Source organism: Aphelocoma coerulescens, chromosome 9 (assembly GCF_041296385.1).
Source record: "Aphelocoma coerulescens isolate FSJ_1873_10779 chromosome 9, UR_Acoe_1.0, whole genome shotgun sequence".
NCBI classification, from domain to species: Eukaryota; Metazoa; Chordata; class Aves; order Passeriformes; family Corvidae; genus Aphelocoma; species Aphelocoma coerulescens.
The window spans coordinates 14,942,423-14,958,981 of record NC_091023.1 but is presented as its reverse complement, the minus strand read 5'-3'; the positions used below and the strand labels follow the sequence as shown (position 1 = coordinate 14,958,981).

At 39.3% G+C, this 16,559-nt stretch overlaps 1 protein-coding gene across 1 annotated transcript; it reads left to right on the top strand.

Annotated features, from left to right (window-relative positions):
- The first annotated feature begins 8,093 nt into the window (after positions 1–8,093).
- LOC138114779 (zonadhesin-like) lies at positions 8,094–15,907 on the top strand. The gene is made up of 7 exons (XM_069024659.1): positions 8,094–8,964; positions 9,401–9,525; positions 10,238–10,506; positions 11,713–11,921; positions 12,389–12,530; positions 13,791–14,041; positions 14,648–15,907. Exons 1-7 carry the CDS (start codon positions 8,767–8,769, stop codon positions 14,783–14,785), a joined length of 1,332 nt encoding a protein of 443 aa, XP_068880760.1. The 5' UTR covers positions 8,094–8,766; the 3' UTR covers positions 14,786–15,907.
- The last annotated feature ends 652 nt before the right edge of the window (positions 15,908–16,559 follow it).

The window sequence follows — 16,559 nt, the reverse complement described above, 5'->3', positions numbered from 1 at the left end:
CCCGAGTCGGCTTTCCTCTGGGCGGCTGGAACTATGGCAATGCCTGCCGTCACTGTTTTAGTTCATGTGTTACAAGGCCCACAGGCAAGACATTGGCCACAGGTACTGAAGTGCCTTACCTGCTATTGTCACCCAGCTAAGCTGGTGGCAGAGCCCTTGAGTGGGACGGCTCTGCCTGAGATGGCACTCTTCAATCCCTGTCCTGGGCATGCCTGGTCATGGTGTTGGATACTTCAGAAGCGTGAGGGAATCAGCTGCCTGCAACAAAACTTCCCTGCTGGTGCACATCTCCTCTAACTCTCTCTTGTGCTAGGTCCGCCAACACCAACGTCCACGAGCCCTGTGCCAGGCACCACAACGCAGCCTGTACTCACCACCTCACCAACCAGACCCACTCCCAGCTCAGGTACCATTGTTTCCCATCTCTCTTATTGCCTTTTAGAACTTCCCTGTCTTCTGAATCGAGGTCTCATAGCCGAGTGACATTGTTTTTATACTGGAGGTTTTCTTTGCTTATCACACTTTTTGAGCATCTCTTCTGGGAGTTTTTCTGACTGCTAACTATATACATCTTCCAATGGGTCTCTTCTGCCACAGTGCTGTTTTTTTAAGAGTAGACCAGACATATGATAGTTATCTCACATACTCTTTATTGTCATGTCCATATATATTTAAATGATTCTTTTGTGTGGCAAATTTTCACCTGTTATACAGATGTTATTGTCTATATATTTTAAAATTTAATTTAATTTCCAATTTTTTTTTTATTTGGGATATAATCCAATTATATTTTCCTGGGAAAGACTAGTTTATTATATAGGATATGTACTAAACTGTCAGTTTAGGTAAGTTTTAATAGCTGGCTTACTCCAATTTTAATCACTGATGTCTATATGCATCTGCTTAAGTACAAGAGAGTCCCGGCTCACCTACACAGTTTAGATTTCTTCTGCTTTTCTTGGTAATTTTTAAGTATGTCTTTCTTTGTAAGGAGTTAAGGTTGACATGTAGATACATCCCTAAATGTAACTATATCTTAACATGGCATTGAAAAGCAAAGATGTAAGGACCTCTTTTCCTTATTTTTTGTTGTTGTTAGTAAATACCATAAGGAACTTTCAGGCTCAACTCTGCTAAGAGGTGATGGGAAGTTTTTTCCTTCAAAATTGGAAGTTTTTATCAGCATTCAAAATATTACCCAGGTCTCACATGTAAATGCATACACAGTGTACTTCCATTTGTACATATTATCACTGGCTATTTACTATTTTTTTTAAGTGAGTAAAGAATATCTTGTGAATGCAATACCCAATTTAAGTCCCATAAGTGATGTGAGTACCGAAACCCAGACAGTTGATAGTGCAGCAGTCTATTCTGGCTAACCAGCCCTGTAAAGTTTTTGAATAAATTCTTCCTATTTAGTCAGAAATAGCCTTTCTGATCTGGACACTAAAAACTCACTGCTTCACTTTGTATAATGATGTCTTAATAATGCCTTTTACCCAACTTTCCTCATCAACCTCTAGCACAGATTTCTGATACACAAGAGTACAGATTCTTTGTGGGTCCAAAGATAGAAGGCTGGGTTGGCCTTTGGAGTGCTATTGACTGATGTCATCACTATTACATCTGAGCAACAAATACAAAGTAAAACAAGCAAACTGGGAACCAAACAGCTGCAAGAGGTGAAGACTCAGAGGGACTTTCCCTTTCTTCACAGGTCGTGCTTCCTGCAGCGCCTCTGGGGATCCACATTATAACACTTTTGACCACAAAGTCCATAATTTCATGGGAAATTGCACTTATACCCTCTCCAAAGTATGCACTGTCTCTGAGAGTCTTCCATACTTTGATGTGTCCACAACAAATGAGCACAGAGGAGCCAACACCAAAGTCTCTTACGTGAAGTCAGTGCACGTGGAAGTCTATGACAATCAGATTTCTCTTCTGAAAAACAAGAAAGTGAATGTAAGAAAATACCTATTTAAAAGATATATATAATTTTTAACTGACATGCAGATAATTAAACATTACCTCTGTAGAGTTTATAACAAAACTTTGTCTTTTTATTAATAGTATCTACCTCTTTTAATGAGATCTCCAACAAACTTGCTCAGATATTCTCTAATGAATTCCAGTTTCCTTATGCACAAGATCCTATCTTTCAGTAATCTGTACTAGCTGCTGGAAGTTGTAGGAGTCCCAGCAACCATACACTGACTTTTACAACTTGCTGTACAGGTGAATGGTCACAGAATGAACCTGCCTGTATTTATGGAAAAGAAGATCAGTATTCAAAGCAGTGGTGGATATGTTCTACTGGAAACTGACTTTGGGCTGTGGGTGAGATATGATGGAAATCATTACGCAGAAGTCTCTGTGCCCTCTAATTACAGTGGTCTGCTCTGTGGCCTCTGTGGTAAGTGGTGCTGGTGATTACTTGAACTTTTTTTCTTAGCATGTAGAAATTACAAGAGTAGTTTGTCTTGTGAGTTTCTGATTATTCTTTGGTTTGGATCATCTGAAGCTTCCTAGTTCAATTACTCCTTCATGGGTTTTTCACACTTTCAAAGCAGGAAATCTACCTAGGAATATAATTGTGCAAATAGCACTGTTTAATTTTTAGTCCAACATTCTACATGTAGGATGCCAGAAAATGAGTAGGGTTTCTTTTAGATAAGTTTTTTCTTGGATGCCATGTAATCTAGTTACATAGGAACTTACAGACTTCCTGCTTTGAGTGCCTGAGAGCAGCTCTTGTCAGCCATCAGAACACAATTCTGCTCTTATTTTGCCCAGTACAGACTGATGTTACATATATATTCTCCCCGTCTCATTTTAATTTATTTTACAGCCAGAAACCTAGGTTTTTTCTACAGGTCTGAACTTCATGTGTCCCGTAAATCTCTTTTTACCCTCACAGGTAATTATAATGGTGATCCAAATGATGACAATATAAAGCCCAATGGTGACATTGCAAGCAGTTCCACTGATCTTGGAGAAAGCTGGCTTGTGCCTGAGAATAACACCATGTATGTATAATAATTTATTCACATGGCATTTGCTGAGCAAACTCTTCAAATGTTCTTCTACTCACTGGCTTTTTCATCCAGTACCATTCTACATCTTCCAGCTGCCCATTAGAAGTAGGGAGCTGCACTTTTACATAAAACCAGAGAATGATATGAGGGCTTGTGTCCTCTAAGTCTCATTTTCCAAAGCAGGAACTGTCTGTTGAGTGTGAGGGGGGATGTTACATCAGTCCAGTTCCCTAATTGGAAACCATAACTGTTTGGATCCCATAGCTCTTTTTTTTTCAGCTAAGAATAAGCCTTTGAATCACCCAGAAGGGATCAAAAAAGGAGTCCATTCAGTGAGAGGGCTGACATCAGCTTTACAAAGAAGCTGGATAAAGTCTTGTGACTGAAATAAAATGCACTCTTTTGTGCAGGGTTGACATATATTAATTTTCCACTGAAAATCTGATAGTAAGAGTTGTGAAACACGTTTGATTTTCTTGCTTTCCCCAGATGCTCCAGTGGTGGGACAGAAGAGCAATGTGATCCTGTGTTGGAGAGTGAAGCGGAGAAAAACACAGCATGTGGCATGATCACAGACCCAACAGGTAGTGTGTTGGTAGATCTCTGTGAGCCATGTGATGGAGCATGGTCTAGCTTGTTTTGTCCCTTCTGTATAGTCTCTTTTTCTGAGCTCATATTGGAAGCATATAAAACCTCCAGTGTGAATGGCCAACGTAAAACCCATAGGTGCCTGGTCAGGATATGTCATCTGTTCAGACAGTGCCAATGTGTCCATGAATTTTATCTGAGAACATGTGCAGGGAACCATAGCTGGTCTTTGTGTTATAGTGACTCTCATTCTGCTTGCTAAAAGAAATAGTTCAGACAGCACTGTCAGTGTATGTATTATAGATAGTTTATCTGAAATTCTGTATATGTTCCCTATAGTTGTAGAATTAGTGATTTGCCTAGGCAGCAAAGCTTGATTTATTTAACCTATGTTGTATCAATCATGCAAAAAGAAGAAAACCTGATCCAGAGAGCCCATTCTCATATTGTGCATCTTGTATCCATTTCAAATACTGGATTAACTTATTTAACACAGCCTGGAACACTCACAATGTGTTTGCTGTTGAAGAAAATACATGGTGGTCACAGTCTTAACATTGCAGTGGGTTTTTTCTATCCTTCTATATATCTTTCTTGATTTACACAGGAATCTTCAAGGACTGTCACACCAAGGTGCCTCCACAGAATTTCTTTGAAAACTGTGTTTATGATGTATGTTTCACTGGGGGACAGGCAACATCCTTATGCTATGGACTGCAGGCCTATGCTGAGTCGTGTGTCAATGCTGGGATATGCATAGAGTGGAGGAATGCTACTCTTTGCCGTGAGTGTTGTAATATAAATATCTATTCTGAATTTTAACTTCATTGTTCTCTACCTTTTCCATGCATGTTATTTCATTTCATGTAATGTTCTGAGTATAGTTTATCTTTTATAATGTCTCAAGCCTGCTTCAGATTCAGAACTATTCCAAGATTTGTATAAACCACTAATTTTTGAGAACATTAGGATACATGCAGATTAAATCCTTGAAGTTTTATAATATTTATAATTTGCTATTAGTTTCTTGGAAAAGTCTGATTACATTCAACTGTGTCTTATGTGAGCTTATGTTGGAGAAATAAGTCCCTTTGCTTCAGTGAAAATCTACCATCCTCAAAGTAAGTGGAGCTGGTAGTCCTCCATAAAACATGCTTATCAATGGCTTTTGGTTAAAAAAATAGTAAGAGACCTTGAAAAGCAGCTGTTTCTAGGAGGTGCTCTATTTCTCTCTAAAGCAAAGAAATTGAGTATTATCACTTATCTCTCAATTAATTCTCTTCAGAATGACCTTATGGCAAATTTAATATAATGAAATATTTCTTAGAATAAAGCTTTCCAGGGGTTCCGCTGGTGCTGATTTTAAGCAACACTGGACACCTTTCTGCTTGCCAGACATACAATCATAGGATCGTAGAATGGTTTGGGTTGGAAGGGACCTTAAATATCATCTAGTTCCAATCCCCCTGCCATGGGCATAGACACATTCCATTAAAACATTAAAACTTGGTCAAAGTCCCATCCAACCTGGTCTTGAATAATTCCAGGAATGGGGCATCCACAACTTCTCTGGGCAGCATCTTCCAAAAGACATTTAAGTCCACAAACTACACACCTGGAGAGAAAAAAAAGAAGTCCTCTAAAGGTCAAGCATACTTAAATAAACCACAATTGTCTTCTATGCTTTTTTTGTCTTATACTAATTTTTATTATACCAGTTACCACTGGAATACCTTCTGCAGCTCTGCACTTTTTTTCTTGTTCTTTCTTTTTTTTTTTTTTTTTTATGTGATCAACAATTAGCTCTGCATTTAAACTAAACCATAAAAAAATGGACAGGTTCTAGGAGCTGGTCAGTTTGGAAAAAGAATCACTGTGATAAAGCACCCAGTAAGTCAGCTCTGAAAGGACAGAGCACAGAGAATTCACATATAAAATGAAGACAGAGGAAGAAATAAGCTTCTAACCCTCCAAATCAGATTAAAGCTGTGGACATCCAGACTCCATAGTCTGAGGCCATAGGCCGGGACCTAAATATCTATAGTTGATTTTAGTAATAGAGAAAACTCAGTAACATTAGAAAGATTGACTCTTGAGTGCTCTTTTCATCAGTGATTCAAATAAAAACTCAATTAAGATCCTGACCGACAGATGGAAGTCTGGATAGATGACTGGAGATGTTGGCTGTAATTGTCACACAGGACTAAGAGACCCTGTTGTAGGGACAGAAATAAATAAGAGTCATATGTAGTGATTTATAAGAGAATCCAGCCAAACCCATGTTTTCCTGTGTTTTTTTAGATGACAGAAATGGACAAATACTTCGGGATTTCTGTAAAATGTAATGTTATCCCTGGGGACCATGTTTTGAGTGATAGAAGCCCAATTCTACCATAAGCTGAGGGGTGTGAAAGTATATTGTTCTCAAGGAGACTCAGTGAAAGACAGAGTGTGATTTTTAGTTCTATTTTGGAATACATGGCAGGTGTTCAAATAGTAACTACAGTAATGGGGACATACCAGCTGGTATGGCAAAAGATTCTTCTATTCCCTTAACTGGGTCACTTTACACCTTTAAATCAGCAGAAAAAAATTTGCAGAACCAAGCACAATTAGTCATGTGTGATCACATCAGACCTACCCTCAACTTGAGCCTGCAACATTTGACTTGTGAGGGGAAGCACAAGGGGTGCCCACGTGTCTTTCCTACCTCTATCAAAAGCCATCCCTCTCCCTCAGCACGAAATTTCTTTGTACTCAGCACTCTCCTGTCAGACTTTCTAACAGCCATTTTGTATATTTTCAGGAGAAAACAGCGAAAAAACCAGGAAAACTTTTATTAGGATTGCCCTTTTGAGTGATCTTATTTTTTCTCTTCATTTAGCAATGTCCTGTCCTGGAGGCAGCATCTACAAGAGCTGTGGTACTAGGTGTCCCTCTACCTGTTTGAACATCTCAGCAACTGATTCCTGCAGTTCTTTGCCAGTGGAAGGTTGCTTCTGTAAGGAAGGCTACGTTTTGAGTGGAGACAAATGTGTGCCAGAAAGCAACTGTGGTTGTATTGATGAAAAAAACCAGTATCACCAGGCAAGTCACCTCAGACATTTAAAGAAAAAAAGGAAAAAACCAAAACCAGGGGATCTCATTCGTTATCGCAGTGACGGAAAAAACATGTTAATAACACTACACAATTCATATTTACACCATTAATAATTTCAAAATAGACTTACTTTGTCAGCTTTCTTGATCCATGACCTGTGTGGCTGCAATTGCCCAAATGACCATATATCTTGCACATTCAAACAGTAGTAATTTGATTTTCCCTTATGGTTTTACCTTCCTATTTATCTTATAATATATGCTGCTACACTGTATTTTTCCACATAGCTGAACGAAAGCTGGTTCACCCGTTATCCCTGCACTGAGCGCTGCACGTGCAAGGCAAATAACACCATTGAGTGCAAATCCTGGGAGTGTGGAGTCCAAGAGGAGTGCAGTGTTCAGGATGGTGTGCTGGGCTGTCATTCCAATGGTAAGTCCTGCCTGAAAATCACCCCAATGTCAATTCCATAATTAGACCCTCTTCTTCTAGCTTTATTATAAATATCTTTTCATATGTGATAGTAAAGAAGTCCCAACTGACTGCTGCCAGTGCTGAGATGAAAATGCATGATGTTCTGTCTTGCAAGCACAGATGCCTCCTGTTGTAGTGGATATCAGCAAAAACTGATGCTGCCCAAAAGTCTGCAAGGCTGCTTGGATTCTATTTGTCCTGATAATGAAAATTCAAGTCCTATATCACAAGTGCTGCAAGCTTTAAATTTGGTCGCATTTCTGTGGGAATTGTATTTCTGTGGGCCTGCGTAATGATAAGTGCATTATGTATTGATGTATATATATGTAATTTTTACTTTTATATTTACATCTATATTTATACAGTTAATAATGTATTTTTATATAGATAAGTAAAAAAACTCTATATTACTCTCAACTATACTATAAATCATAGCTACAACAGCATATAGAAATGATTGCTGCCAAGTAATATAAATTTGCTGCCACGTTGTCATTCTGTATATAATTTGCAAATTAAATTTAGGAGATGCTTTCTGGAAACTTCTTATTTTCAAATAAATGTTATTGGCATGAAGGTGAGATGCCTCTGTGAAAGTTTGCCCACATAATAATGATCAGGATGAGGTTGCTATACTAGTGCAAATTGCTTTGGTCAGCTGAGTCCATGGTGGAATCCAGTACAAAATTCTTAAATAGTTTTTTTCACCTTCAGGTCAAGCCACATGTCAAGTGGTAGGAGACCCCCATTATTTCACTTTTGATGGAATGAAGTACACTTTCGTGGGAACCTGCACCTACACTTTGGTTGAGGTTGTCAACACTGCCACCAATGTCATTCCTATAACCATACTTGGGAAGAATGAAGACAGAGGACTAAGAGGGGCCACATACCTGAAAGAAGTCTACATAGATGTGCATGGTGTACGAATCACCCTTCAGAAAAACAAAGGAATCCTGGTAGGTGGTGGTGCTCTTTATTCTGGCAAGAAATATCTTAAAATTCGCTCACTTAGAGTAGATGTAGGAAAAAGGATCTTCACATTTCCTAAAGAATATGTATACATATGCTTAATACTTGTGGGCACCTCCATTAAATGGATGTCATGAGGAAATATAATTTCTCACTAGTTCCCAAGGCTTCTGGTTCGGGCTTACTGTTTTATTGTCCATATCTTGGAGATTAAACCCAGGGCCTCCATACTGGGGAATTGTTCCCTGAATTAAATTATGGGACTCCCTACTTCAACAGCTTTTATCAACCCAGTCACCTATAGTGAGCAAGGCATAATGCATCAGTCTAGAATAACATGGGGAGCCATGGCAATACTGGAGGCAGGTAATCTACCCCATGGGTGAGAAAGACCTTGCTCACTAGCAGGGATCTTTCTAGCTCCCTGTTAAAAGCACAGGATATGAATCCTGCCCAGCCCTCCTCAGCTAAAAGGCTGATTCCTGCCACCCATAGCTGGAATATGCAATGGTGGAAATGTAAACAGCTAAAATTGTCACAGAGAAATCTTCAGCACTGCTAAGAATATAAATTGTGAGCTTTCATGGAAGAATGTCCATACTGACAAATGACACATCTCTCCAGCTGGACAATGAGAGAGTCTACACTCCAGTGCAGAACCGACTGCAAGGGGTATCCATTGGAAATGTTGGCAGATTTATAGTAGTGGAAATCGACTTTGGTGTGATAGTGAAATATGACAGCAACCACCATCTGGAGATCACCCTCCCACGCTCTTATTTCTCACAGGTAAGATTTAGTATACAAATATCTGGAGTTGTTTCAAAAGCGCTGCTTTGTGCATTTACTTCTAATTCCTTTTATTCCTGTGTTTTGCTATTGCATCTTTCTCTGTATTGTAACACATAATTGTTTTCCTTTCTATTTTCCTTCTCTTTACAACAATTTCTTTGTGTTCCAAGGGTAAAGTTAAAGAAAATTACCTGTCATGGAATATATTTCTAACTTAGAGAAATAGCAGCTTGAAGCCTTAGGGAATCACAGATTTACTGCAAATTCTGTTTTGTTTCTCCATGGGTGCAGTCAGAATGTCTGAAATGTCTGGTACGGGATTGGTTATTGTTGGTGATTTGGTCACATTATTTCATAGGCAATGAATAAGAAGTTATTGGGGAAGTTGATGCAAAGAGGTCATGCTTAAAACATGGTTCTTTTCCATCTGCAGGTGCATGGCATGTGTGGCAATTTCAATGGTAATCATGAAGATGATCTGTCCTTGACCAATGGTACAGTTGTCACTGCCCCACAGTTTGGAAATAGCTGGGAAGTGGAGAAAGACAGTGATCAGGGGTAAATGTTAAATAATTTTCATACCTCCCATCTTACTTCAGGAAACAGTGAATTGTTTTAAATTGTTTTGATTGTTTGCTACTTCACAATCTATAACCAACGTACATGAGACCTTTCTCTTCTTGAATTTGAAGCTATTCCCCACAGGAAAACACTGCACAGGCCAGAGGGAAACCACAGCTGTTCTATGGATCTACGTACACACTTGGGGAATGAGTCTTTGGGGCAGTCCAGTGTGGACTCTGTTTATTTTACACTGGTAACACCCAGAGCAGGATGATGGTGCTGGGGAATGGTGAGGGCCAGCTGCTCCCTGGCAGACAGGGAGCCGTATGTGACAACATGGCTGAGAAAACAATGGCCTCACCAGCCCAGGTCCATCCCACTCTACGTGAGCGAGGCAAGCAGGGAAGCGCCATGGATGGAAGCCAAGGTCAGCCAGGCTCAGTCGAGGTCACCACAGAAATTTGCTGTGATGAGACAGATCCATTGACATTGCTGTGAAGTCAATCCTCTAATCAGGTTCAATTTCAATGAGAGTAACAAGTGTCAGACGCAGTGTGGTGGTTGTCAAGCAAGTCTACTTCTGCCGAGTCTTTCATTTATTGACAGAAGGAAGTCATAGTCTCCAGTCTTTTCTACCTTTCAGTGGAAACAAACTTTTCAATTTCAGTCTGTTTTATAGCAGCCTGTGTCCATTGCTTTCTTGCAGTTGTTTGCCAGATTTAAGAGAAGATGATAATCCTCCTTGCACTGCTGAGAATAAACAAGTCATTGAAAGACAGTGCAACGTTCTAAAGTCAGACAAATTCAACGTATGCCATAGTCTAGTCAACCCTGATGACTTCATAGAGATCTGCATCTATGATACGTGCCAGTATGATGGTATGAAGTCTGCTCTCTGTGACATAGTTCAAGTCTATGTTGACACCTGCAAGAATAATGGAATCAACATTAAATGGAGAAATAGCACATTCTGTCGTAAGTACACAAACAAGTGAAAAAACTGAAACCCGAATGAATGATAACAGGAAAAACTTAGCAGAATTAGGTGAAAAAGTTATGTAAAAGAAAATTAAATCTATATTCTCACAAACTGCAATTCTACTATCATGATTCCATTGCTGCACTCAACTGTGTTCAGGTTCAGATAAACCCAGAGATAACCCAGAACTAGACAAGTTATGGATATGAACCTGGAGTGAGAATGGTATTAGTTGCCAAATGAGATATTGTAGTGAGCCTAAAATGAAGAAATAGTATAACCAGAAGACTAAAAGAAAGAGGGATACTGTGTTAGGGGACAGGGCTCAATGCTACTCACTGTGATTTGAACGAAAACTGTCAATTTGCCCAGTTGTTTATTACAGACTCTGTTCTCAGATTAATTTCCAGGGTGTGTGCCTCACACCACCTGTTCAACAAAGCTACAAACAAATTACGAAAAATTAGTAAAGATCATGTAGTGGGGTTTTATCTGTGGCAGTTTTTTACAATTTAGTATTATATTGTGGGATTATCACATAATGTTGTGGAGGACAAAATAGTTAACTGGTTAAAAACCAAGTCAGATCAATGTTTAATAGATCTGAAATACCTAGTTTCCTCCTTGCTATGAGTGAAGGAAAATACTGGACTAACAAACCTTTCATCATGTTACACTGTTTCTTGAACTGTCCATTATGCATGTCTAGTCACTGGCAGAAATAGGGTTTAGAGCTAGATGAACCTGCAGTCTGACAATGCATATCTGCTGCTCTTGCAGATCTGTAGTTAAGCTAAATTTGCACCTGATTTGCATCAATGGAGAGTTGAATATTTTAAGGAATTTGCCTTTCAGGGTGTCATTTCTAGCAGTGCCCAAAGAGGCATTTGCAGCTGAACTGGAATACTGAATCTGGATAATCTTGTGCCAGGTGGTTCAGTCATACCTGTAATAAAACTGAATAAGCAGTTCCAGAGAGCATTCTTTGGTTTTTTTGTTTTTGTTTTTTTTTGGTTTTTTTTTTGTTTGGTTTTTTTTTTTTTTTTTGTTGTTTTTTTTTTAAATAAAAACCAGCTGATGATCAAAATCATCTATCAAAAGGCAGTTCTGTACTACCATTTCATAGGCCAAAGTGTAGCTTTCAGTGTTTGCAGGGCACTTTTAAAGGTATTTAATAACGCCGGCTCTGTTCTTCCACGCAGCATTGCCCTGCCCATCCCACAGCCACTACAAAGACTGTGTCTCTCCCTGCCCATCAACATGCAGTGACATTTTTGCCTCTTCCCTTTGTGAGAAGACAGAAGAGTGCACAGAGGGCTGTGAATGTGATGATAATTATGTGCTCAGTAATGGCAACTGTGTGCCTCTCAGCAGTTGTGGCTGCAGGGATGATGACAACAATTACTACAGCGTAAGTAGTTTGTGGAGCAAATCTCTGACTTCAAAACCTGTAGAAAATTGGTTTCCTGTCCATCTTAATATAAAAGAGAGAGAGAGATCAAAGACTTCAGGGTCTACCTCCTAAACACTTTTCATCTGATTAGTGAAAGCTTCAGGCTTGGCTATTTGGAGATATAGAAGCTTGCACCTGAGGCCAAAACTGAGGCCTATTTGAAACCAGTCAATTGATCAGTTATTCAGGCAGTCTGTCCTAGTCCGGTTTTGTGTTCAAATTCTCATGTTGAGGACAGTAAGATAAATGGACTGAGATCCCCTCTCCCACGCTCTTGACAAAACTACACTTAATCAAGCAGTTGTGGAATTGCCAACTGGACAAGGTTGCGCCTAGCTATTGTCCACACCCTTGGCTATTGAACTTCCATTGCACTGCAAAGCTGAGCACCTTGATAACATATAATTAACACAACTTGTGTCCAGGCTGGGGAGACATGGATAACTCCACACTGCACCAAAAGATGCCAGTGCCAGAAGAACGGTGTCATCAGCTGTAAGAGCTATAGCTGTGATTCTAGAGAAACCTGCGTGATCAAAGATGGAAAACACAAGTGCAATCCAACAGGTATGTGCAAGCAGGTCTTCACTTGGGGTTCACTTGAGGGCTTCAGAAGGAGGAGGATGTGGGTGTCCATTCTTTCTTTCATGGCTATTCCATTCTTTGATGGGGAAAGAAGGCAACTCTGTATTGTTGACAACATGTTACTGAATACAAAAAGGCCTCAGTTCTCATAACAGAAGGTTCCTATTCCATACAGAGAATTTGTAGAGGGAAATGGATACCTGGGTATAATTTATTTATATCTAGAAACTTGACAGTTCATTCTGACTAGTTTGAATAAATGTTTTTTTAAAAATTCACACTGTGTCTACTGAACCCAAAACTCAGTTTGTGAATCCTATCACAATGACCCTGTTTTTTCCATTTCATGTTGATTTGAAAACAGAAAAAAACCCAAACAAACAAACAAACCAAAAACCAATAAGCAAAACCAGGACAGAGCAGATCTGGACAGATAGGTCATAGGTCAGTCAGAGGACTTTGGTGCTTTTCATTCAACATTTGTGTTGGCTAGGCAAAGTTAATCTCATATTCTCTAGGGAGGCTGGGTTGATTAGGAGAGAGCTTGTTGCATAGCGTCCCTACACTTCAGTTTTGAAGAATAGCATGGCATCAGTCCTACTGTATTGAGGATCAACACAAAAGCATAAGGCAAATCCAGTGTTCCCCTGCTACATTTTGGCAATATATCTTAGAAGAGGCACCCCAGCAATTTTAAGGATAGCCTTGCTATGCCTTGCTCCTGACATAAACGTTTACTCTGTGTTCAGTGATTAAGGAGAATACAGAGATGATAGTCACTGTATCTGATTGTTAGGTCTGGTAAACCCAATGATCAGTTTAGTAACCTCACCAGAAATCAATGACAGCAAAATTAAACATTGCTTTTCAAATTTGTAGCAACACATGGCAGAGGTGATGAAAACAACATCTCTCGTGAGGCCACTTCAAGCTGTGCTTGTGGCAGAGTTATTCTTCTGCAGAGGGCCAATGTGCACAACTTAGTCTCAATAAATTCTATAAACCCTAATGTTCTGCTTCAGCTCAACTGGCTCACAGTGGTTCTCAGCAGAGGAATGAGTTTCTCTGCCCACCTCTCCATCTGAGTGTCCATTCACTAGAGTGAAGCCTGAGCACCCATCTTTACTTTCAGACCTGCATGCTAGCAGCAACCATTTTTATCTAACATTTTTAACCAATCCATGCATGGGATCTGGCACATGCACATTTAGACTGGAGAGTAGTGAAGCTCTTCCCTTTCAGGTTTTGGGAGATGCCAGGTCATGGGCGACCCACACTACATCACCTTCGACGGGCTGGTGCACCACTTTCAAGGGAAATACACATATATTCTGGCTCAGACCATCCCTGACTTACCTGACACTCTGACACAGTTCAGCATTGAAGGCATGAACTATCCTTTACGTGGAAGTCGACACATTACTTACCTGAAAGAGATGCTCATCAATGTTTACAACCACACAGTGAGATTCAGACAGAACAAGCAGGTTCTGGTAAGTCTCTCCCTGATTGCAGAGCACAAAGAAAGGCCCTCCCTTAGAGTAAAACAGTAATGAGTAATGGACTTCTTTTTTGAAGAATTAGAGTATTACAGAGAACTGTATTATTACATCAGTGCTATGAGGCAACTGCAAATGAGATTTTCAGTTGTGTGGAGTCTTTTTTCTCCATAGCTATGAAAGATACAATTCTACTTCAAACAAATAAATTAATAAATATATTTTTATCAATGAAACCCCAAATATCCCAAGGCTTACAATAAAGCCACACAAATTTTTATCAGTTGTAAGGAAAGGTTTGTTTTATGATAGGATAACTTAATTTTCTTTCTCCTTATTGGAGTGTAAAGGTATATATAGCTGCTATATTACATTTTAGCTCAATACTAGAAATTTCTTAGGATGATATGAAGTACTGTGTTCAGATCACTTTCCACAATACATGATTTTGTTAACTTAAAAAATAAACGCTGTTAAATTATCTGACATATTTATCATAAAACCAGGGAAGTATTCGATTGTAGCATTGACCTGTACTGAAACCAGATTTTAATTTGGCTTATATATATATATAACTTTAATTTTTTCTTTCCTTGTTAGTTGGATGGTGTGAGGGTGAGGCCCCCTGTTAGACCTCATGAAGGTATTCATATATATCAGAGGACAACAAGAATTTACCTGGAGACAGATTTTGGCTTATACCTGAGCTTTGATGGCAATCAAAATGCAGGTAAGTGATACTAAAAGACTGTGCAGAAATATTTATGCACTGACCCCAAAAATGTTCACATTCCAGAGGAGGTTTAAACCCATGGCAAAACTTGAAATCTTCACCCTTTGAGCTGATGGTCCTATGGGATATGAAATACCAGAAAACAACAATAAAAAGTGTTTCTCATGAAACAGAAAAAGCCATAAAACTGGCATTTCTCCCTCTGGATCCCACTGAACTTAGGAGAAATGAGATGTAGAGTCAGACTGTCATATATTTTTTTCATGTTAAGTAAGGTCTGAGTGATAAAAACAAAAGCGAATCACTTTAAATTGCTAATTGGGACGATGGGGTGAAGCCTTAACCCAGTCACAAGAGTCATAGGACTGAGATCCTGAAGCTATACACTGTGAGTATATAATTTTGCATACTTCCTCTCGAGCCTACTCCAGATAATCCCATTCTTTAGTGTTTTTCAGGGCTTTTACAAGGCATATACACAAGTCAGTCATGTAAGCTGGACACACATTACCTCCTCTGTTCAAAGCAGAGTTAGTCCTGATTTACAACTACAGCTATATAGCTATAGTATTTCTGAGTGTATGGTGAAAGTGCCAGGCTATTTATTTACATGGCCATCACTCCAAACCCTGAAATTCCAACTGCAGAAAGCAAATGTCTGTCTATAGAAATTCTGTTTCTCAATGATCAAGTGGATTGTAAGCGAATGGCAAAAAGTGGGTGATGCATTCAGTTTGTTGCAAAGCAGTAAGCAGCGTGCACTAAAAGCACCCAGGTGGTGATGTCATGTTACATAAAAACTTGCAAGAAATTGCTTTTTATCATGATCCATGTTGCAGAGCACAGAAGCTGTGAATACATGTATGAACAGCTATGTTCAGGTCTGTGTTCATATGCTACGTCTTAAGCCCATGTCACATTACCAGCTTCAATCTGAATCATGACATGTGGCACTTGGCACTGATTTCCACTTCTTCCATACACTCAGTGGCAAAAATTTCTGTGTAACAGCTTTTTTGCCTTCTGACTTTCCCTAGACATAAAGCTGGCTACCTCCTACAGAAGCAGAGTGGAAGGCTTGTGTGGAGACTTTGATGGGAGATACAGAAATGACTTCACAAATCCAGATGGTGTTTGGGTGAGGAATGTGAATGTATTTGGTGAAAGCTGGAAAGTTCCTCTGAAAAGAAGCTCTCGTCTCAGGTACTTGATTTGCTATTTAATATCCACAGCAAGCACTGCCACTAAAAGTGAGTGAATTAAGCCATAGTTAACCTCTAGGAATAACTACACTGTCCTTTTTCTGTCTCATCTTTCTTCTTCCCTTTTTTTTTTGTGTAGTGACTTTTCCTGTTCATCACTAAGGTGAACCATCAATGCCCTTCTATCTGGCCAAAAGAGGCCTGAACTGTCAGTGCATCAGTCCAGTTCAGTTTCCCTCTTTGGAGTCACAGCCATTACAACTGTTAGAGCACAGGGATGAATAACATTTTTGGCAAGCTCATGGTTCCTTGCAAAGATAAATACATGTTGTGCTGAATGGGTCTGAGTGAGTGCAAATCCTGATTCAATGTTAGTCTTTCCTCTGGAATATGAAGGTAGCTTTGAAATCCATCAATATAAATTCACAGTTCCTTCCAGAAAAGGGTCTTGAAAAGTCTGGTTTTCTTGCTTTCATAGCTATCTATTTTTTTTCTACCAGTACACAAAAAGTAAGGACATTCTTTTGACTGTACATGAGCATGATATTTGGATATTTCCCTTCCCTTCCCTTCCCTT